The sequence below is a fragment of the Zea mays genome, chromosome 1 (genome assembly GCF_902167145.1).
Source record: "Zea mays cultivar B73 chromosome 1, Zm-B73-REFERENCE-NAM-5.0, whole genome shotgun sequence".
NCBI classification, from domain to species: domain Eukaryota; kingdom Viridiplantae; phylum Streptophyta; class Magnoliopsida; order Poales; family Poaceae; genus Zea; species Zea mays.
Window position 1 is genome coordinate 186,937,913 of NC_050096.1, and position 23,634 is coordinate 186,961,546.

At 49.8% G+C, this 23,634-nt stretch overlaps 1 protein-coding gene across 2 annotated transcripts; it reads left to right on the forward strand.

The window, feature by feature from the left end:
• The first annotated feature begins 20,703 nt into the window (after positions 1-20,703).
• Positions 20,704-23,595, forward strand: LOC100273940 (uncharacterized). Of its 2 annotated transcripts, NM_001148331.3 has the most exons (4): positions 20,704-20,878; positions 21,088-21,191; positions 22,279-22,610; positions 22,712-23,557. In NM_001148331.3, the coding sequence occupies exons 3-4, from the start codon at positions 22,281-22,283 to the stop codon at positions 23,267-23,269; spliced, it is 888 nt and encodes a 295-aa protein (NP_001141803.2). In that variant the 5' UTR covers positions 20,704-20,878; positions 21,088-21,191; positions 22,279-22,280; the 3' UTR covers positions 23,270-23,557. The 2 variants fall into 2 exon arrangements, with proteins under 2 accessions (NP_001141803.2, XP_020403597.1); XM_020548008.3 differs by lacking the exon at positions 21,088-21,191 and having other exon boundaries at positions 20,728-20,878; positions 22,712-23,595.
• The last annotated feature ends 39 nt before the right edge of the window (positions 23,596-23,634 follow it).

Genomic DNA, 23,634 nt, shown 5'->3' on the forward strand with positions numbered 1-23,634 from the left:
TTAGTTCATATAATAAGATTTCCTTGTTTTAGTAACTGCCAACTTTATATATTCAAAGTGCTATAAAAGGGAAATTGGTGCTTGTATTACTAACGACATCTCTTTTGAGCTTGTTCATGAAGTTCAGTGAAAAGAGATTCCATATGTTCAAATTGGTTACTCCTCACCAAAAAGTAAGAAAAGGATTGCTAGAGGCAAAGTGGTACTTAATTGGAGCAATCAAAAGATTGATCGAGAAAGAGAGCAAGCAACACATTCAAAGGCAAATCAAGCAAATATGATTGATGTTTCAAACATGGATTGATTTTGAGTATTTTCCAAGTATTTTTGGTTTGACATCAATTCATGATCACTTATACTCAAATCATGTACATTCATGCAAATTATTTATATATGGTTGAATACTAATGCTTGGTGCAGTCATAAAGTTCAATGATCCTATTTTAAAATTCAACTATTGAGAAGTTAACAGTCAGCTCAATGGAATGCAAGTTCCAGGTCTCGGACCGTCCGGTCCTAGGCCACGGACAGCCCGAGAGATCAGGCCACGGACAGTCCGAGCTCCCACTGTGGACCGTCCGTGAGTAGCAGTCTTGCATAAACAAAGGAATTTTCTGGACCAACATCTCCACAAGTGGTATCATCCTTACAAGTGATATTCCTATATTCCGTGCAAATTCATAATTCTCTCACATACAAGTGGTATTGAAGGAACAAATGCATGTGAACTACAACATTCAAATTGTGCACTTGATCTTAAATGGGTTCTCGACTTCATACTGGTGAAGAATGGATTTCTTATTGATAATTGGTCTTCACCAAGCTATTAAATTGGACTTCACATTGCTATTGGAGAGCTAATCAAAAGAATCTTGACTATCCTCTACTCCAACATAGCAAAGGTATCATTGTGATGTGCATGATCATATCATCCCCTACTAGTATGTGGTTAGTGCATATAGTACATACTTAATAGTATCATGCATATTAAATGAAATATTTAAATTCATGTTCTACCACTATTGGTTATTTTCGTTGATTGAAACTAGTGGTAGCATATGAGTTTGTTCATGAGCAAAGTGAACACATGTACTTAATTTATTTTGGATTGCAACAAGCTACAAGAACAACCTCGATAAGATAACCGCTTAATGCGTGTGAAGAAGCTTAAAGAGGGTTCAACCCGAACTTGGAAGCTTAAGCAAATCTATTTGGTTAAGTCACATATTGAGCTGCTCATGAGGATGACTTATGAAGAAGATACCAATGCAAATGAATATCAAAACCTTCAAGTGGCATCAATATCTACAGAGAAATGTCTAGGCCAATATTATTCCTTCAATTGGTATTCACTAAGTGGTTTCTAGATCAATCATACAATTGATATCCTTTGAGTGGTACAAGACTTCAAGTGATCCACAACCTTAAGTGATCATCAACTCAAGAGATAAACTCTCTCCTAAAATAAGTTCATGCAAGTGATGTCAAGGATTTTTATCATGCATATGGTGTCCATCAAAAATTTATTGAGTACTTTCAAGTTGGTATAATATTCACAAATACATTTTCCCAGAGCCTTCGAACAACCCTTTTATGGTAATTAATGACAAAGGGGGAGAAGTTGGAACAAAGATATGTAAATGAGCAAGTTGGAACAAAGATATGGAAATATGCACAAGAGAAAACTTGGACATGAACTCAGGGGGAGCTACTGATCAATTGAGTTAGATTGAATACAAATGGATCAAGAGCAAAGTATAATGGTATGAGATTTTATTGAAAAAGAGATGCACACAAGTAGGGGGAGCAAGCTTGTGAATATATGTTTGATGCATTTGTTTGTGCACTACATTGCTTGCTTGCATCACATTTGTCTTATATTCCTACATACTTGTGTTTAAGTGCTTGCTAGAACTAAGACTTGGATGATGATTGATTTAGCGATATTTTTAAGCCTAGTCTTAGTGTGAAAGGAGTAACTAGAACCCTATTTATTATGTTGATCTCATGTGGTATCTAGTTTCTCTTGTTTCTAGCAAGATGATGCTAAGGATGAAATGAAAAGTAGTAAACACGCTACAAAGGTACATTTCTATTTTGTATACTTTAGCATCATATGGTAGTGATAATGTCCCCTCAATTTTCATATCTTTGCATGTGTGTAAACTTGAAACCAAACCATCCAGGCACACATGTAGACAAGGATATCACTACCAAACCGTTTTTATGGTGCTTATCCAAATCCTAACAAATGAGCTTAAAGTTGGATAAGGAACATAAGAACTTTGCAAAACTAGCAATTTACACTTGTGTGAAAAGCTAGCTTGGAAAAGAACAAAAACAACAAATCTTTGTAGAGTTGTCATCAATTACCAAAAAGGGGGAGATTGTGAGACCCTGTTTGGTTTTGGTAATTGATTGACAACTTATGTGGACTAATAAGTGTTTATGTTGAGATACACAGGTGATTAGTCCACAGGTACACTAGTGTGAGTTATTTTAGCCATGGTGATGATGTGGCTTGGTGATATTGAGATGCTCAACTAGTGTGATAAAGGAGCTCATTGCATATGAAGACATGACATGGTGTCATGTGGCTATATGGAGAAGATCAAGAGATATGGCTTGGTTTCGATGGACCGAGTGGCTAGTGTGAAGGGCAAGTCAAAGGCTCATGTGTGAGGGACCGCGTGGCGGTGAAGCAAGAGCAAGGACTTAGCACCGATGGACATAAAGCAACGGTGAAGAGCAAGCTATGTTGAGATTGATGAACCAAGAAGGCTATGTGATAACATGGAGTGGATCATATCATTACAGAAATATCAAGCCATGTGTTGATCTGGGATATTGATCAAGTGGCTTGATGATGATGGTGGAGGAACTTCATGCTATGGACAAATGGTAAAAGGTATCATGGTTAGCTACACTTATGGATGCCCATTGTTAATCATTTAAGGAGATGGAATTGAATGCTCAAGGCAAAGGTATAACAATAGGTTTTTGTTTTACCGGTCAAAAGGTGCTTAGAGGTTGATAATTGACCGGGTTAGTAGGCTAGATAGCCGTACTATCAAGAGGGGTCAATTATCTTACTTGACATGTCTTTAGTGCCTCATTGCTCATATAGTTGGTGCATTTGCATGAGGGCTAACAACGCTTTGGTTCGTGTAATAAAACTTATTCAAAAGCGATTTCTTGAATGTGAGCTGAATTGAGGTACCGCGGACCGTCCGGGCCAGCATGGCGGACTCTCTGCAGGTCTAACTTGAGATGATGGGCAGAAACACAGAGTTTCTGTGTTTCGTGAAGTTTTTGTACTGCGGACCGTCTGGTCCCAGGTGGCGGACCGTCCGTAGTTGAAGGATTGATGTTTGGACAGAACTCGAGTAGTTCTGTGTTGGTTTTATTTTTTGAACTGCGGACCGTCCGGGGCCTGAGTGCGGACCGTCCACAGTACAAATATTTTGTATTGCGGACCGTCCAGGGTCCAGGTGCGGACCGTCCACAGTACAAAGATTTTGTATTGCGGACCGTCCGGGGTCCAGGTGCGGACCGTCCGCAGTACAAATTTCAGCAAATGTGCAGAATGAGCAAAACTTCGTTTTGGCTCAGTTTTATGTATCGCGGACCGTCCGACCTTGAGGGGCAGACCGTCCGCAAGTCATTTTTGAATGCTCTGACATTTTTAAAACCGTTTATAGCCGTTGGGATTCTTGTGCGGACAGTCCGGGCTTGTATTGCAGACCGTCCGCATGTGCGCAGAAAAGGGGCAATTGACCCATAACGGCTAGTTTTGGAGAGGGGGCTATATATCCTTGTGTTGCCCCGGTTGAAAGTATGAAGGAGGCCATTTGGAACACTTGTGAGCATATTGGAGCCCTTTCCTCTCCCTCTCTCTCACTCATATTGGTTGGGATTGCATTCTAGTGAGATTGAGAGCCATCTAGTGCATTGCATCAAGTTGTTGATCTTTGAGGCACTAGGGAGATCATCAAGTGAGGTCGTTGGCTTGTTACTCTTGGAGGTTGCCGCCTCCTAGACGGCTTGGTGGTGGTTCCTCGTGAGCTCTTCAAAGGAGACTGTGAAGAGGCCGCGGTGGTGATTGTGAGAGGCGTTGTGCTTGCCTCGCCGGAGCGGTGAAAAGCAACTCTAGTGGAATCGAGGTTTGAGGGTTCATTGACCAATCCAGCTCAAGAGATCAAGTGGAGACTTGATAGAGGAGCGGTTGGGAGCTTTGAATCTACCTCAACGTGGACTAGGGGTGACCGGCAAGTCATCGACACCACGGGAAAAAATCATTGTGCCACGTGTCATCATCTTTCCGTTGGTTTGCAACTTTCCTCACTAGCTTGTATTTACTTGTTCATATACTTATGCTAGTGAGTATTTGTTGCTCGTATATGCTCTTGTATATCTAGTCATATCTATAATAAAATAGTTGCTCACTTGTTGTTAGCTTGTGTAGCTAATCTGTTTTACTTAGCTTGTGTAGCTAAGTAGTTGTTTCTCTCTAGTAGTGCTTGTGCTTTGTGCTCTTTGCTTACTAGTATGTTTAGGAGCTATCGTTGTGCTTAAAATTACATTTGCATAATTTGTATGTCGTTGCTAACTAGATATGTATGGGAGAGCTCTTTCACTATCTTGGCACCTTAGTTGTTTCAATTAGAATCTTTTGTCAGGTGTTTGTAATAGTTAGAGGAGTGTAGTCTTGGCTAAACCAAAATAGTTTTAATTCCGTATTTATTTGTGTTAGCCATTGTAATTAGTTTTAGAAAGGACTATTCACCCCCCCTCTAGTCCGCCATCTCGACCCTACATTAGTGCTATTCATGAAAAGGATGACCTTTTGGACTCCCAAGAGGATTGTCTAATTAAAGAAAACAAGAAACATGTTAAGGTTAAAAAGGCTTATGCTCTAGAAGTAAAAAAATGTGAAAAATTGTCTAGTGAGCTAAGCACTTGCCGTGAGATGATTGACAACCTTAGAAATGAAAATGCTATTTTAAATGCTAAGGTTGATTCACATGTTTGTAATGTTTCAATTCCCAATCTTAGAGATGATAACATTGACTTGCTTGCTAAGATTGATGAATTGAATGCATCTCTTGCTAGCCTTAGATTAGAGAATGAAAATTTAATTGCTAAGGCTAAAGATTTTGATGTTTGCAATGCTACTATTTCCGACCTTAGAACTAAGAATGAAATGTTGCATGCTAAGGTTGTAGAACTTAAATCTTGCAAACCCTCTACATCTAATCTTGAGCATGTTTCTATTTGCACTAGATGCAGAGATATTGATGTTAATGCTATTCTTGATCATATGGCTTTAATTAAACAACAAAATGATCATATAGCAAAATTAGATGCTAAAATTGCCGAGCACAACCTAGAAAATGAGAAATTTAAATTTGCTCGTAGCATGCTTTATAATGGGAGACGCCCTGGCATTAAGGATGGCATTGGCTTCCAAAGGGGAGACAATGTCAAACTTAATGCTCCTCCAAAGAACTTATCTAACTTTGTTAAGGGCAAGGCTCCCATGCCTCAGGATAACGAGGGTTACATTTTGTACCCTGCCGGCTATCCTGAGAGCAAAATTAGAAAGATTCATTCTAGGAAGTCTCACTCTGGCCCTAATCATGCTTATATGTATAAGGGTGAGACATCTAGCTCTAGGCAACCAATCCATGCTAAGTTGCCTAAGAAGAAAATTCCTAATGCATCAAATGATCATGCCATTTCATTTAAAACTTTTGATGCATCTTATGTGCTTACTAGCAAATCTGGCAAGGTAGTTGCCAAATTTGTTGGGGGCAAACACAAGGGTTCCAAGACTTGTGTTTGGATACCCAAAGTTCTTGTGTCTAATGCCAAAGGACCCAAAACCGTTTGGGTACCTAAAGTCAAGAACTAAAATTGTTTTGTAGGTTTATGCATCCGGGGGCTCAAGTTGGATACTCGACAGCGGGTGCACAAACCATATGACCGGGGAGAAAAGGATGTTCTCCTCATATGAAAAAAAACAAGATCCCCAACGAGCTATCACATTCGGGGATGGAAATCAAGGTTTGGTCAAAGGATTGGGTAAAATTGCTATATCTCCTGACCATTCTATTTCCAATGTTTTTCTTGTAGATTCTTTAGATTACAACTTGCTTTCTGTTTCTCAATTATGTCAAATGGGCTACAACTGTCTATTCACTGATGTAGGTGTCACTGTCTTTAGAAGAAGTGATGATTCAATAGCATTTAAGGGAATGTTAGAGGGTCAGCTTTACTTGGTAGATTTTGATAGAGCTGAACTCGACACTTGCTTAATTGCTAAGACTAACATGGGTTGGCTCTGGCATCGCCGATTAGCCCATGTTGGGATGAAGAATCTTCATAAGCTTCTAAAGGGAGAACACATTTTAGGATTAACAAATGTTCATTTTGAGAAAGACAGGATTTGTAGCGCATGCCAGGCAGGGAAGCAAGTTGGAGTCCATCATCCACACAAGAACATCATGACGACCGACAGACCGCTTGAGCTACTCCACATGGATCTATTCGGACCGATTGCTTACATAAGCATCGGCGGGAGTAAGTATTGTCTTGTAATAGTGGATGATTATTCTCGCTTCACTTGGGTATTCTTTTTGCAGGAAAAATCTCAAACCCAAAAGACCTTAAAGGGATTCTTGAGACGGGCTCAAAATGAGTTCGGCTTGAGGATCAAGAAAATTAGAAGCGACAACGGGACGGAGTTCAAGAACTCTCAAATTGAAGGCTTCCTTGAGGAGGAGGGCATCAAGCATGAGTTCTCTTCTCCCTACACTCCACAACAAAATGGTGTAGTGGAAAGGAAGAATCGAACTCTTTTGGACATGGCAAGAACCATGCTTGATGAGTACAAGACACCGGACCGGTTTTGGGCCGAAGCGGTCAACACCGCCTGCTACGCCATCAACCGGTTATATCTTCACCGAATCCTCAAGAAGACATCATATGAACTCCTAACCGGTAAAAAGCCCAACATTTCATACTTTAGAGTTTTTGGTAGCAAATGCTTTATTCTTGTTAAAAGAGGTAGAAAATCTAAATTTGCTCCTAAAACTGTAGAAGGCTTTTTACTTGGTTATGACTCAAACACAAGGGCATATAGAGTCTTTAATAAGTCCACTGGACTAGTTGAAGTCTCATGTGACGTTGTGTTTGATGAAACTAACGGCTCTCAAGTAGAGCAAGTTGATCTTGATGAGATAGATGAAGAACAGGCTCCATGCATAGCGCTAAGGAACATGTCCATTGGGGATGTGTGTCCTAGGGAATCCGAAGAGCCTCCAAATGCACAAGATCAACCGTCCTCCTCCATGCAAGCATCTCCACCAACTCAAAATGAGGATGAAGCTCAAGTTGATGAAGGGCAAAATCAAGAAGATGAGCCACCTCAAGATAATGGCAATGATCAAGGGGGAGATGAAAATAATCAAGAAAAGGAGGATGAGGAAGAACCAAGACCGCCACACCCAAGAGTCCACCAAGCAATCCAACGAGATCACCCCGTCGACACCATCCTTGGCGATATTCATAAGGGGGTAACCACTAGATCTCGTGTTGCTCATTTTTGTGAACATTACTCTTTTGTTTCCTCTATTGAGCCACACAGGGTAGAGGAAGCACTTCAAGATTCGGATTGGGTGGTGGCGATGCAAGAGGAGCTCAACAACTTCACTAGGAATGAGGTATGGCATTTAGTTCCACGTCCTAACCAAAATGTTGTAGGAACCAAATGGGTCTTCCGCAACAAGCAAGATGAGCATGGTGTGGTAACAAGGAACAAAGCTCGACTCGTGGCCAAAGGGTATTCACAAGTCGAAGGTTTGGATTTCGGTGAAACCTATGCACCCGTAGCTAGGCTTGAGTCAATCCGCATATTATTAGCCTATGCTACTTACCATGGCTTTAAGCTTTATCAAATGGACGTGAAAAGTGCCTTCCTCAATGGACCAATCAAGGAAGAGGTCTATGTTGAGCAACCTCCCGACTTTGAAGACAGTAAGTACCCTAACCATGTCTATAGGCTCTCTAAGGCGCTTTATGGGCTCAAGCAAGCCCCAAGAGCATGGTATGAATGCCTAAGAGATTTCCTTATTGCTAATGGCTTCAAAGTCGGCAAGGCCGATCCTACACTCTTTACTAAAACTCTTGAAAATGACTTGTTTGTATGCCAAATTTATGTTGATGATATTATATTTGGGTCTACTAACGAGTCTACATGTGAAGAGTTTAGTAGGATCATGACACAGAAATTCGAGATGTCGATGATGGGGGAGTTGAAGTATTTTCTAGGATTCCAAGTCAAGCAACTCCAAGAGGGCACCTTCATTAGCCAAACGAAGTACACTCAAGACATTCTAACCAAGTTTGGGATGAAGGATGCCAAACCCATCAAGACACCCATGGGAACTAATGGGCATCTCGACCTCAACACGGGAGGTAAGTCCGTGGATCAAAAGGTATACCGGTCGATGATTGGTTCATTACTTTATTTATGTGCATCTCGACCGGACATTATGCTTTCCGTTTGCATGTGTGCAAGATTCCAATCCGACCCTAAGGAATCACACCTTACGGCCGTAAAACGAATCTTGAGATATTTGGCTTATACACCTAAGTTTGGGCTTTGGTACCCTCGGGGATCCACATTTGATTTGATTGGTTATTCGGATGCCGATTGGGCAGGGTGCAAAATCAATAGGAAGAGCACATCGGGGACTTGCCAGTTCTTGGGAAGATCCTTGGTGTCTTGGGCTTCAAAGAAGCAAAATTCGGTCGCTCTTTCCACCGCCGAAGCCGAGTACATTGCCGCAGGTCATTGTTGCGCGCAATTGCTTTGGATGAGGCAAACCCTGCGGGACTACGGTTACAAATTAACCAAAGTCCCTTTGCTATGTGATAATGAGAGTGCAATTAAAATGGCCGACAATCCCGTCGAGCATAGCCGCACTAAGCACATAGCCATTCGGTATCATTTTCTTAGGGATCACCAACAAAAGGGGGATATCGAGATTTCTTACATTAACACTAAAGATCAATTAGCCGATATCTTTACCAAGCCACTTGATGAACAATCTTTTACCAGACTTAGGCATGAGCTCAATATTCTTGATTCTAGAAATTTCTTTTGCTAGCTTGCACACATAGCTCTTTTGAATACCTTTGATCATATCTCTTTTATATGCTATGACTAATGTGTTTTCAAGTCTATTTCAAACCAAGTCATAGGTATATTGAAAGGGAATTGGAGTCTTCGGCGAAGACAAAGGCTTCCACTCCGTAACTCATGCTTCGCCATCACTCCGAGCAACTCTCTATTCCTTGGGGAGAAATGAGCATCAAAGAAAAGGACTCTATCCTTGGGGGAGAGAGTAAAAGCTCAAAAGCAAAAGGACCGTACTTCATCTTTGGTATAATCTTAACTCATTTACTTATGACCAAAGAGGAAGATAGTACTTCGAGGGCTCTAATGATTCCGTTTTTGGCGATTCATGCCAAAAAGGGGGAGAAATGAGCCCAAAGCAAAAGGACCGCACCACCACCACCAAATTCAAAAACTTAGTGCTTTCCAAAAGTATTTATCATTTGGTATCCTATTGTGTTCAAAAGGGGGAGAAAGTAGTATTTCAAAAATGGTATATCAAAACCCTCTTGAACACTAAGAGGTGGATCTCTTTTAGGGGGAGTTTTGTTTAGTCAAAGGAAAAGCATTTGAAACAGGGGGAGAAAATTTCAAATCTTGAAAATGCTTTACAAACTCTTATTCATTTACCTTTGATTATTTGCAAAAGAACTTTGAAAAGGATTTACAAAACTCGTGGTGCAAACGTGGTCCAAAATGCTAAATAAAGAAAGAAACATTCCATGCATATCCTGTAAAGTAGTTATATTTGGCTCAATTCCAAGCAACCTTTACACTTACATTATGCAAACTAGTTCAATTATGCACATCTCTATTTGCTTTGGTTTGTGTTGGCATCAATCACCAAAAAGGGGGAGATTGAAAGGGAATTAGGCTTACACCTAGTTCCTAGATAATTTTGGTGGTTGAATTGCCCAACACAAATCTTTGGACTAACTAGTTTGCCCAAGTGTATAGATTATACAGGTGTAAAAGGTTCACACTCAGCCAATAAAAAGACCAAGTTTTGGATTCAATAAAGGAGCAAAGGGGCAACCGAGGGCACCCCTGGTCTAGCGCACCGGACTGTCCGGTGTGCCACCGGACAGTGAACAGTACCTGTCCGGTGCACCAGGGGACCCAGACTCAAACTCTTCGCCCTCGGGAATTCTCGGAAGCCGGCGCGCTATAATTCACCGGACTGTCCGGTGTGCACCGGACATGTCCGGTGCTCCAAGGAAGCTCGGCCTCCTGAACTCGCCAGCCTCGGGTTCGCGCGGCAGCCGCTCCGCTATAATTCACCGGACTGTCCGGTGTACACCGGACTGTCCGGTGTGCCAGCGGAGCAACGGCTCCCTGCGGCGCCAACGGCTCCCTGCGGTGCATTAAATGCGCGCGCAGCGCGCGCAGAAGTCAGAATCGCCCATGCCGGTGCACCGGACATCAAACAGTACATGTCCGGTGTGCACCGGACACCCAGGCGGGCCCACAAGTCAGAAGCTCCAACGGCTAGAATCCAACGGCAGTGATGACGTGGCAGGGGCACCGGACTGTCCGGTGTGCACCGGACTGTCCGGTGTGCACCGGACTGTCCGGTGCGCCATCGAGCAGAAGCCTCCAGCCAACGGTCAAGTTTGGTGGTTGGGGCTATAAATACCCCAACCACCCCACCATTCATTGCATCCAAGTTTTCCACTTCTCAACTACTACAAGAGCTCTAGCATTCAATTCTAGACACACTAAAGAGATCAAATCCTCTCCAATTCCACACAAAGCCCTAGTGACTAGTGAGAGTGATTTGCCGTGTTCATTTGAGCTCTTGCGCTTGGATTGCTTCTTTTCTTTCTCACTTGTTCTTGAGATCACAACTCCATTGTAATCAAGGCAAGAGGCACCAATTGTGTGGTGGCCCTTGCGGGGAAGTTTTGTTCCCGGCTTTGATTTGAGAAGAGAAGCTCACTCGGTCCGAGGGACCGTTTGAGAGAGGGAAGGGTTGAAAGAGACCCGGCCTTTGTGGCCTCCTCAACGGGGAGTAGGTTTGCAAGAACCGAACCTCGGTAAAACAAATCTCCGTGTCTCACTTGCTTATTCGCTTGGGATTTGTTTTGCGCCCTCTCTCGCGGACTCGTTTATATTTCTAACGCTAACCCGGCTTGTAGTTGTGTTTATATTTGTAAATTTCAGTTTCGCCCTATTCACCCCCCCTCTAGGCGACTATCACTTACGCGTACTTTCACCCGTCCATGAGGCCCTGTCCCCGACTTAGCCGAGAAAGCTTGAAGGACTGCTTCGGCAGGAGAGCTTCCGAACGTGATGACTCGTTCGGTCCACGGAGTCGCCTTACCCGAGCGCAAGTTACTTATCGCAGAAAGGGACGAGTGAGGTATCCGTATCCCGGAGGCGTAGGAGTCCCTCGGCTCGGTCAGCCTTGGCTGCTTACGTGTACCTCGTCGTTTCCAGGATCCGCTTTCCGAAGTAGTCAAGAAGCACGAAAGAAATCCTGCTAAAAAGAGATCCTTTTTCGAGGAAAGATTCGACGCAGAGGGGGTCTCCCCCCTTTTAGCCCCCGAGGGAGGGTCGGGCTTTGCCGAGGCTAGGCCGACCCTTCCTTGACAACTAAACTTTGCGTAGGTGCGAGGTATATGAACAACTTGAAAACATCTTAAGGGTAGAAGCGACGTAGTTGTTTGATGTTCCAAGCGTTGCCGTAGATCTCGCCTTGATTGCTGGCCAGCTTGTATGTTCCGGGCTTCAGAACTTTGGCGATGACGAATGGCCCTTCCCAGGGGGGCGTGAGCTTGTGCCTCCCTCGGGCGTCTTGTCGCAGCCGAAGCACCAGGTCGCCCACCTGGAGTTCTCGGGACCGGACCCCTCGGGCGTGGTAGCGTCGCAGGGACTGTTGGTACCGCGCCGAGTGCAGCAAGGCCCTGTCCCGAGCTTCCTCCAGCTGGTCCAGCGATTCCTCTCGGCTGGCTTGGTTGCTTTGTTCGGTGTAGGCCCTCGCCCTCGGGGAGCCGTATTCCAGGTCAGTGGGCAAGATAGCTTCAGCCCCGTAGACCAGGAAAAACGGCGTGAAGCCCGTGGCACGACTCGGCGTCGTCCTTAGGCTCCAGACCACCGAGGGGAGTTCCTTCATCCATCGCCTGCCGAACTTGTTGAGGTCGTTGTAGATCCGAGGCTTGAGCCCTTGTAGAATCATGCCGTTGGCACGCTCTACCTGCCCATTCGACATGGGATGAGCCACGGCGGCCCAGTCCACCCGGATATGGTGATCTTCGCAAAAATCCAAGAATTTTTTGCCGGTGAACTGGGTGCCGTTGTCGGTGATGATGGAGTTCGGGACCCCGAAGCGATGGATGATGTTGGTGAAGAATGCCACCGCCTGCTCGGACCTGATGCTGTTCAGAGGTCAGACCTCGATCCACTTGGAGAATTTGTCGATGGCGACCAGCAGGTGCGTGTAGCCCCCGGGCGCCTTCTGCAAGGGACCGACGAGGTCCAGACCCCATACAGCGAAGGGCCAGGTGATGGGTATTGTCTGCAGAGCCTGAGCGGGCAGGTGTGTCCGCTTCGCATAGAATTGGCACCCTTCGCAGGTGCGGACAATTCTAGTGGCGTCAGCCACCGCCGTTGGCCAGTAGAAGCCTTGCCGGAAAGCATTTCCAACAAGGGCTCGGGGTGCTGCGTGGTGGCCGCAAGCCCCCGAGTGTACTTCTTGCAGCAGTTCCCGACCTTCGGCGATGGAGATGCATCGCTGGAGGATGCCCGAGGGGCTGCGATGGTAGAGCTCCTCTTCGTCGCCCAGCAAGATGAATGACTTGGCGCGTCGCGCTACCCGCCGAGCCTCGACTTGGTCGAGGGGTAGCTCTCCTCGACGGAGATATTGCAGGTACGGGGCCTGCCAATCTTGGTCTGGCGTGGCCCCGCTCTGCCCTTCCTCGATGTTCAATGCCCCGCCCTCGGGGGCCGAGGGTACCTCGGGCTGGGTCGAGGGTGCCTCGGGCTGAACCGAGGGTACCTCGGGCTGAGCCGAGGGTACCTCGGGCTGAGCCGAGGGTACCTCGGGCTCGGGCGCGTCGTCGAGCTTGACGGAGGGTTGATGCAGATCCCGGGAGAAGACGTCCGGGGGGACTGTCGTTCGCCCCGAGGCTATCTTAGCCAGCTCGTCTGCGGTTTCGTTGTAGCGCCGAGCGATGTGGTTGAGCTCGAGCCCGAAGAACTTGTCTTCCAGGCACCGAACCTCGTCGCAGTAGGCCTCCATCTTCGGGTCGCGGCAGTGGGAGTTCTTCATGACTTGGTCGATGATGAGCTGCGAATCACCGCGGGCGTCGAGGCGTCTGACCCCTAGCTCGATGGCGATCTGCAATCCGTTGACCAGAGCTTCGTACTCGGCCACATTGTTGGACGCCGGGAAGTGGAGGCGCAGCACGTAGCGCAAGTGCTTACCGAGGGGCGAGATGAAGAGCAGGCCCGCGCCGGCCCCCGTCTTCATCAGCGACCCGTCGAAAAACATGGTCCAGAGCTCCGGTTGGATCGGAGTCGTTGGCAGTTGGGTGTCGACCCATTCGGCCACGAAATCCGCCAACACTTGGGACTTGATGGCCTTCCGAGGGGCGAACGAGATCGTTTCGCCCATGATCTCCACCGCCCACTTTGCGATCCTGCCCGAGGCCTCTCGGCACTGGATGATCTCCCCCAGGGGGAAGGATGACACCACAGTCACCGGATGGGACTCGAAGTAGTGTCGTAGCTTCCGCCTTGTCAGGATCACAGCATACAACAGCTTTTGAACTTGTGGGTAGCGGATCTTAGTCTCGGACAGCACTTCGCTGATGAAGTAGACCGGCCTCTGAACGGGCAATGTATGCCCTTCCTCCTGCCTTTCGACCACAATCGCGGCGCTAACCACCTGAGTGGTCGCGGCGACGTAGACCAAGAGGGTTTCTCCGTCCGCCGGCGGCACCAAGACTGGCGCCTTTGTAAGGAGCGCCTTCAGGTTGCCGAGGGCTTCCTCGGCCTCAGGGGTCCAAGCGAAACATTCGGCCTTCCTTAAGAGGCGGTACAGAGGCAGACCTCTTTCGCCGAGGCGTGAGATGAAGCGGCTCAGGGCCGCGAGGCATCCCATGACCCTCTGTACCCCCTTTAAGTCCTTGATGGGTCCCATGCTGGTGATGGCCGCAATCTTCTCCGGGTTGGCTTCGATGCCTCGCTCAGAGACGATGAACCCTAGGAGCATGCCTCGGGGTACCCCGAAGACACACTTCTCAGGATTAAGCTTGACTCCTTTCGCCTTGAGACACCGGAATGTCACTTCAAGGTCGGAGAGGAGGTCGGAAGCCTTCCGTGCCTTGACTACGATGTCATCGACGTAGGCCTCGACTGTGCGACCGATGTGTTGGCCGAACACATGGTTCATGCACCGCTGGTACGTCGCGCCTGCATTCCTCAAGCCGAACGGCATGGTGACATAGCAGTACATGCCGAACGGCGTGATGAAAGAAGTCGCGAGCTGGTCGGACTCTTTCATCCGGATCTGGTGATACTCCGAGTAGGCATCGAGGAAGGACAGGGTTTCGCACCCAGCAGTGGAATCCACGATTTGGTCGATGCGAGGCAGAGGGTAGGGAACCTTCGGACATGCTTTGTTGAGACCAGTGTAGTCTACACACATCCGCCATTTCCCCCCTTTCTTCCTCACAAGCACAGGGTTGGCAAGCCATTCGGGATGGAATACCTCTTTGATGAACCCTGCCGCCATTAGCTTGTGGATCTCTTCGCCAATCGCTCTGCGCTTCTCCTCGTCGAATCGGCGCAGAGGCTGCCTGACGGGTCGGGCTCCGGCCCGAATATCCAGCGAGTGCTCGGCGACATCCCTTGGTATGCCGGGCATGTCCGAGGGACTCCACGCAAAGACGTCGGCGTTTGCGCGGAGAAAGTCGACGAGCACTGCTTCCTATTTGGGGTCGAGCCCGGAACCGATCCGGATCTGCTTGGTGGTGTCGCCACTGGGGTCGAGGGGGACGGCCTTGACCGTCTCCGCTGGCTCGAAGTTGCCGGCATGGCGCTTCACGTCTGGGACCTCCTTGGAGAGGTTCTCCAGGTCGGCGATGAGGGCCTCGGACTCGGCGAGGGCCTCGGCGTACTCCACGCACTCCACGTCGCATTCGAACGCGTGTTTGTACGTGGGGCCGACGGTGATGACCCCGTTGGGGCCCGGCATCTTGAGCTTCAGGTAGGTGTAGTTGGGGACGGCCATGAACTTCGCGTAGCATGGCCTCCCTAGCACGGCGTGGTAGGTTCCTCGGAACCCGACCACTTCGAACGTCAGGGTCTCCCTTCGGAAGTTGGAGGGTGTTCCGAAGCAGACTGGGAGGTCGAGTCGCCCGAGGGGCTGGACGCGCTTCCCAGGGATGATCCCGTGGAAGGGCGCAGCGCCTGCTCGGACGGAGGACGGATCGACGCGCAGAAGCTTGAGGGTCTCGGCGTAGATGATGTTGAGGCAGCTGCCCCCGTCCATCAGGACCTTGGTGAGCCTGACGTCGCCGACAACGGGGTCGACGACGAGCGGGTATTTCCCCGGGCTCGGCACATGGTCGGGGTGGTCGGCCCGGTCGAAAGTGATGGGCTTGTCGGACCAGTCTAGGTAGACTGGCGCCGCCACCTTCACCGAGCAGACCTCCCGGCGCTCTTGCTTGCGGTGCCGAGCCGAGGTATTCGCCGCACGCCCTCCATAGATCATAAAGCAGTCGCGGACCTCGGGGAACCCCCCCTGCTGGGTGATCTTCGTTCTTGTCGTTGTCGTGGGCCCTGCCACCCTCGGCGGGTGGCCCGGCCCTGTGGAAATGACGCCGAAGCATAACGCACTCCTCGAGGGTGTGCTTGACGGGCCCCTGATGGTAGGGGCACGGCTCCTTGAGCATCTTGTCGAAGAGGTTTGCACCTCCGGGGGGCTTCCGAGGGTTCTTATACTCGGCGGCGGCGACAAGGTCCGCGTCGGCGGCGTCGCGTTTCAATTGCGACTTCTTCTTGCCTTTCTTCTTGGCGCCGCGCGGAGCAGACGCCTCGGGAGCTTCTTCCGATGGGCGGCCCTGGGGCTGCTTGTCCTTTCGGAAGATAGCCTCGACCGCCTCCTGGCCGGAGGCGAACTTGGTGGCGATGTCCATCAGCTCGCTCGCCCTGGTGGGGGTTTTGCGACCCAGCTTGCTCACCAGGTCGCGGCAAGTGGTGCCGGCGAGGAACGCGCCGATGACATCCGAGTCGGTGATGTTGGGCAGCTCGGTGCGCTGCTTCGAGAATCGCCGGATGTAGTCCCAGAGCGACTCCCCCGGCTGTTGCCGGCAGCTTCGAAGGTCCCAGGAATTCCCGGGGCGCACGTATGTGCCCTGGAAATTGCCAGCGAAGGCTTGGACCAAGTCGTCCCAGTTGGAAATCTGCCCCGAAGGCAGGTGCTCCAACCAGGCGCGAGCAGTGTCGGAGAGGAACAGGGGGAGGTTGCGGATGATGAGGTTGTCGTCGTCCGTTCCACCCAGTTGGCAGGCAAGGCGGTAGTCCGCGAGCCACAGTTCCGGTCTCGTTTCCCCCGAGTACTTTGTGATAGTAGTCGGGGGTCGGAACCGGGTCGGGAATGGCGCCCGTCGGATGGCCCGACTGAAGGCCTGCGGGCCGGGTGGTTCGGGCGAGGGACTCCGATCCTCCCCGCTGTCGTAGCGCCCCCCACGCCTGGGGTGGTAGCCTCGGCGCACCCTTTCGTCGAGGTGAGCCCGACGGTCGCGTCGATGGTGCTCGTTGCCGAGGTGGCCCGGGGCCGCAGGCGCGGTGTTGCGCGTGCGCCCGGTGTAGACCGAGGCTTCCCGCATGAATCGGGAAGTCGCGGCATGAGGTTCCGAGGGATATCCTTGTCTCCGGGATGCAGTGCTCTCGGCCCGTCGGGCCGCAGCGCCTTCCAGGAGATTCTTGAGTTCTCACTGGATTCGCCGACCCTCGGTGGTTGACGGCTCCGGCATCGCGCGGATGAGCATTGCTGCGGTTGCCAGGTTCTGACCGGCCCCGCTGGATGCGGGCGGCGGCCTGATCCTGACATCGTTGGCAACGCGGTGCTGGAGACCTTGGGGCAGATGACGTATTTCTCCGGCCAGGGGTTGGCCCACCCATGCCTGTCCAACGTCCCGACGGATCGGCTCAAGCGCTCCTGTTCCCTCGTTGAGCCTGGCCTGTGCCTCGCGGACTTGCTCGAGTTGTGGGTCGTAACCCCCCGCCGGAGCGGGGACCACAGCTAGCTCCCGTGGGATGTCGGCGCGAGGCACCGGCCCGGGGAGGTCACCATCCTCCGGCATGCCAAGATGGTTGCCTTCGGTGGGATCCCCTAGCTCGATGTGGAAACATTCGCGGCTTGGGCCGCAGCTCTCGTCGCCAAGGCTGCGGCTTCCATCGGAACAGTCGGATAGACAGTAGTCACATGCGGTCATGAAGTCCCGCACGGCACTGGGGTTGCCAAGTCTAGAGAAATCCCAACCGATGCTGGGATCGTCATCTTCCTCGGACCCAGAGGGCCCGTAGGTCGAGACGTCCGTCAGTCGGTCCCAAGGCGACCGCATACAGAACCTCAGTAGGGTTGCACTCGCCTCAATGAGAGCGCCCGCCAAAACGAGGTCGTTTGGCGGGTTGAGGCCGAGTCGAAATGACGCAAGATGGGAGTTAGTCGTTACCTTTTGGTCGACGAGGAGCGACGTAGTCACACCGGGGACTGGTTGCGCTGTCATCTCTGGTTCGAGGGCGACGTCCTGCAGGCTTTCCGCGAGCGCGCCGGCGTCGTCTTCTTGCTCAAGGTCAGCGTGCCGCGGGGGGACGGCGCTCGCCTCCGTCTCGAACGCGAGGTCGACGTCCGACGTGCCTTCCGTCGGGGCGTCGATTCGCTCGACGGCCGACGAAGCGCGGCCTCCCGTCTGGCCTTGACGGCTCCGCCTCCTCCTCCGTTGGCGGGGGAGAGAACGGAGCGAGCCCGAATATTGCTCTTCCACCACGCGGGGAAGACGTCGTCGATTCTGCCGCCGGCGGGCGGGTTGTCGGCCGCCATTGTCGTAGTCGCGCGGCGGTGGAAGAAGTGTCATGTCGTAGCTGCCGTCGAAGGACATGAACTCGAGAGTCCCGAAACGAAGCACCGTCCCGGGCCGGAGAGGTCGCTGGAGACTGCCCATCTGGAGCTTGACGGGGAGCTGTTCGTCAGCACGCAGCAGGCCCCTACCTGGCGCGCCAACTGTCGGCGTTTCGAGACAGGGGGGTCCCTAAGCCGACGAGTGAGTGTGCTGCGTGCCCCAGCCCAGATGGGTCGAGCGCGTGGGCGAGCGCGAAGGGGGGAGAGGCGAGGTGGCCGGAGCCGAGCGTGAGAGAGGTGGAAGTCCCGCGGCCTTCGTGTTCGTCCCGCGCCCAGGTCAGGTGCGCTTGCAGTAGGGGGGTTACAAGCGTCCACGCGGGTGAGGGAAGCGAGCGGCCCCAAGAGAGCGCCTGTCCCGTCCTCGGTCCCGCGCGGCCAACCTTCTCTGAGAAGGCCCTGGTCCTTCCTTTTATAGTCGTAAGGAGAGGATCCAGGTGTACAATGGGGTGGTGTAGCAGAGTGCTACGTGTCTAGCGGAGGGAGAGCTAGCGCCCTAGGTACATGCCAATGTGGCAGCCGGAGAGATCTGGGCACCCTGCTGGCGTGATGTCGTGGCTGTCGGAGGTGCGGCGGAGCCTGATGGAGGGACAGCTGTTGGAGCGGTCGAGTCCCTGCTGACGTCGTCCGGCTTCCGTAAGAGAGCTGGGGGCCGCCATCGTCATGGAGCTTGTGGAGCACCATCATTGCCCCTCTGGCGGAGCTGGCCGGATGAGACGCCGGTCTTGTTCTCCGTGACCCGAGTCGATTCGGGGTAGGATGATGATGGCGCCTCCTGTTGACGTGGCGGTCTGTGCCCTAGGCAGGGCGACGTGGGGTTTCCTCCGAAGCCGAGGTTGAGTCTGCCTTCTGTTGCCGTGGCCGAGCCCGAGCCAAGGGGTCGGGCGAGGCGGAAGTCGTTCGGCCGAGGCCAGGGCGGAGTCCGAGCCCTGGGGTCGGGCGAGGCGGAGTTTCGTCGTCTTCCGGGTCTTAGCCCGAGTCCGAGCCCTGGGGTCGGGCGGAGCGGAGTTCGCCGTCTTCCGGGTCTTAGCCCGAGTCCGAGCCCTGGGGTCGGGCGGAGCGGAGTTCGCCGTCTTCCGAGTCTTAGCCCGAGTCCGAGCCCTGGGGTCGGGCGGAGCGGAGTTCGCCGTCTTCCGGGTCTTAGCCCGAGTCCGAGCCCTGGGGTCGGGCGGAGCGGAGTTCGCCGTCTTCCGGGTCTTAGCCCGAGTCCGAGCCCTGGGGTCGGGCGGAGCGGAGTTCACCGTGGCGCCTTTGGCAAGGCCTGATTGCCTGTCAGACTCACTCTGTCGAGTGGCACTGCAGTCGGAGTGGCGCAGGCGGCGCTGTCCTTCTGTCAGACTGGCCAGTGGAGCGGTGGAGTGACGGCGGTCACCTCGGCTCTGCCGGGGGCGCGTGTCAGGATAGAGGTGTCAGGCCACCTTTGCGTTAAATGCCCCTGCAATTTGGTCAGTTGGTGTGGTGATTTAGTCAAGGTTGCTTCTGAGCGAAGCCAAGGCCTTGGGCGAGCCGGTGATGTGTCCGCCATAAAAAGGGGGCCTCGGGCGAGACGGAAGTCTCTCGAGGTCGGCTGCCTTTGGCCGAGGCTAGCCTCGGGTGAAGCGTGATCGAGTCACTCGTCTGCACTGATCCCTGACTTAATCGTGCCCATCAGGCCTTTGCAGCTTTATGCTGATGGGGGTTACCAGCTGAGAATTAGGCGCCTTGAGGGTACCCCTAATTATGGTCCCCGACATGTATGATACTGATGGTTGAAATATAGTGATGAAACGACTAGATTAAAATAACAAAATTTATGTATGGCCATGATCACAAATGGATTATAAAAATATTTTTTCTTATAACAGTATAACACATATTATATATATAAATTATCGTTATATTATATGTTGTCGTTGCAATGCACGAGTACTCACCTAGTTTTTTTATAGAAAACTCGTATAAAATAGAAAAATCTTTCGTTTTTTAGGCAAAAATGAAAAAAACTTTCACGGGACGTTTGGATCCCTTCATTTCAGAGGAATTGGAATTTACTCAATAAAATAACTTATTTAGTTTGAAATTTGACATTCCACCACTTTCCAAAGCTTAGATATTAGTCTATCTCAAATTCATGGGGTGGGGGATGGGAAATGGTTTTATACAGTAGTAGAATTTGTTTCTACTCTGTAACTTACGTGACACTCTTCGTCTCACTCCTCTATAGTAAAAATATAGCGCATAAATATCTTCGACATCTAGCTAATAATAGTATACAAATATATTTTGTATAAAATTGAATTAGCTTAATTGATATATGCCTAAATTATTATTATTAGAATGGAATTCAATTCTAATGATGCAAACGGGGTGTCATTTCAAAAGGCTCTAAATGGATATGGATTGAATATTATATCGCATAATATGAAGATTGAACTCTTGTTTGTCTTCTTCTTCCTCCCTCCTCTTGCATTGCTATTGTTACCCCTTCCCCTTCGCTTGCCACATCTGTTCTCCTGAGTGGTAATCCGAGCACACGGCGCCGTGCGAGGACTGCTTCCTGCTTCTTCCGGTCGCGCCCGACCCGGCCGCAGGTGCGCTCCCAGCTCCTCTTTCTTCTTGCCGCATCTTGTGGATCGAGACGAGGGGCGTCGACGATCTGCCGAGGGAGGGGTACAGTAGAAAGCCAGTCTGAACAAGAGGCTCGCTCTTATGAATGATTAAATTAAGAAGAGTACAAGTTTGAAACAGCAATGCCACTGGAGTTGCTCTAAAACCTCTCTATTTCTCGGTTTCTCCACAGAATCAGATCCGGTGCCACTGGTGCCTTCCCTCCTCCTCATCGAAGCTTTGGGGCCCGTCGCTGCCTCCCTGCATCGCACCCTGTTACTGCCTTCTGCGCGAGAGGTACTTCCCGTCGTGTATACCCTTCAAGGTTTCTGCGATTCGATGCACGGATTCGTTTTCAAACCTCCAGTTGCACACTTGCACTTCCCCTCCGAAGACCCGCCTTTTCATTGTTCACATAGATCGACAGCCATTCAGATTTCCATAGGTGATTGGCTTTTATGGTTGCATCTATGGTGGTATATTGGGCATTCACCCCTTGTCTACTCAATATAACTAGCTCTATTTTAGAGAAGAATAGGGACACAACAATATAGCTAAATCAATTGTGTCGTAGTTGGGACCCAGACTCAGTTTATCTTAGAATGAGTAAAGATGTCTTCTTCAAGCTATGCACAAAGTTTCGTTCTATGGATGCACTCCGTGATACTTGGCACTACTCAATGGAACAAGTTGTCATGCTTCTTCAAACAGTTGGCCACAAGGAAAAGAATGGGGACATTATTTTTTATGCTCTACTAAAACTGTTAGTAGATGTTTTAGTGAAGTTTAGTGACACAGGTCAACCGTCAACAGATGCACCCTTCAGAATCCTAAACAACACAAGGATTCTACCCATATTGTGTGGTCCGAAACAACACAGGATTTTATCCAAAAAACGGGCACAATTTATAAGTGCTAACTTCTAATTTCTATAAAGTAGGATCGAGCCAGCAACTTATAAGAATACTATGAAAGATGATAAGATCTTATTTGGCTATAGGGGGGCCTATTTGTTAGAGCTCCAACACTTCAAAACGTGAATCTGAGTCTAGGATTCACTTCACCTGGATTTGGTTATATGGATGTGTGTAAATTTTCTCAACTCTACCAAACTTGAATTTGGTGGATCACCCATTGAGGTGCTCCGCCAATTTGGTGAATCTTGGGGCCGGCAGATCCACCTTTTGGTGGATCAGATCCACTGTGGAGCTGGAAGCATTTGGGTAGAAATTTTTTATCTGGATCTGTTTTTGGTGTATATGGAGCGGATGAAGCTCTACCAAACAGGCCCTATAGTGTGTTGCACGTGCTTTGCGACCATATCAAAAACTGATGTGCACTGCAGTTCTTATCATTCATTCACATTTTACATTGTCCTTTGCAGATATGGTTGGGAACAGTGTGATGTGGCAACACCTGGAAGTGGAGGATCTCCTTCTCTACCACAAGGAGAAAATCCTTCTTTACTACAAGGAGAAAATCCATGAGTCGGGGAGGGCCTTTGTTCTAAGGGAGGTCCATCACGAAGAGTGTGCTCGGAGGCTTAATGAGAAGTATGGTGCTAACTTCACGTGGAAACAAACCTACAACAAGTACCACAAGCTGAAAGGAGAATGGAAGGTGATCATGGAGGCGAAGTCTGCTAGGGGTGCTGGTTTTGATGATGTTCAGAAGAAGATAACCTACGACGAGATCGAGGTTGTCAAGATGAAAGCTGTAAGCACACATACTAAATATCTTGTGTCACATATATAAGTTACATTTGCGAACTGGATGGGTATCCTGATGAAACGTAGTTTCCTTTTGTGCGAATGTAGAAAGGCGACAAGAAGGCTAAGTACTACAATGTTCCGATCCCCTTGTATGATGAGATGGAGTTTGTCTTCACGGGGAAACACGCTACTGGAGAGTTCAGTGTTATTGAAGCACCGTTTGATCGCTCAGGAAGGCAAGAGGATGATGCCGTTGGGAATGTCAACCTAGATCAAGAGCCAGCAGATCTGAATGGTGACTCTTCTCAACACGATTTCGACACCCTCGCAGAGTCTGATAGTCCGAACCCAGTAGGCTCGAAGCGCAGGCACGAGGAGAAGGAGAAGGAGAAGGAGAAGGAATGGAAATGGGCTAGGCAAGGCGTCCCCATCTTCATGCAGGCCCTGTCGGAAGCTGTGAGCTTTACCCACGGTGGCACGGACCCATACGAGGGTATTTACAAAGCCATTGAAGACATGGATGAGTATCCTTTGCCGGCACGCCTTGATCTGCTGACCTATCTTGCTCAGAATCGTCACATTGCCAGCATGTTGAAGGGACGGCAGGAGGAAACTTTCAAGCAATGGGTGGCACGATGGGTTGCTGGTCACTACCCTTTGTGATTCGTGTTTGAAGCTCAAGTCGTCTTATGATTCGTTTGCGCTCGGAGTAGGGTCTAACTTGATAGGGCAAGATGCATATTTTGGCCGTATGTAAACTATGCATGGCAGAATGTATAGTTTTTTTTCCTGATAGTATGAAACTAGATAGTGAGTGTTACTAGGCATGCATGGCGTGTTGAGGTGAGGGTCATGAGATAATCACTTCATCTATTATTATACTACTAGGAGAAGAGAGCTTAACAAAAGACCTACTTTATCTTGTTCCTATAAGATTTTGATGGGGATGAGAATCCAATAGAATTTGGCTTCGTGCAGACGATCGATCACTGCCACTGCAATAATAAACGTCACATGGAATGACAACC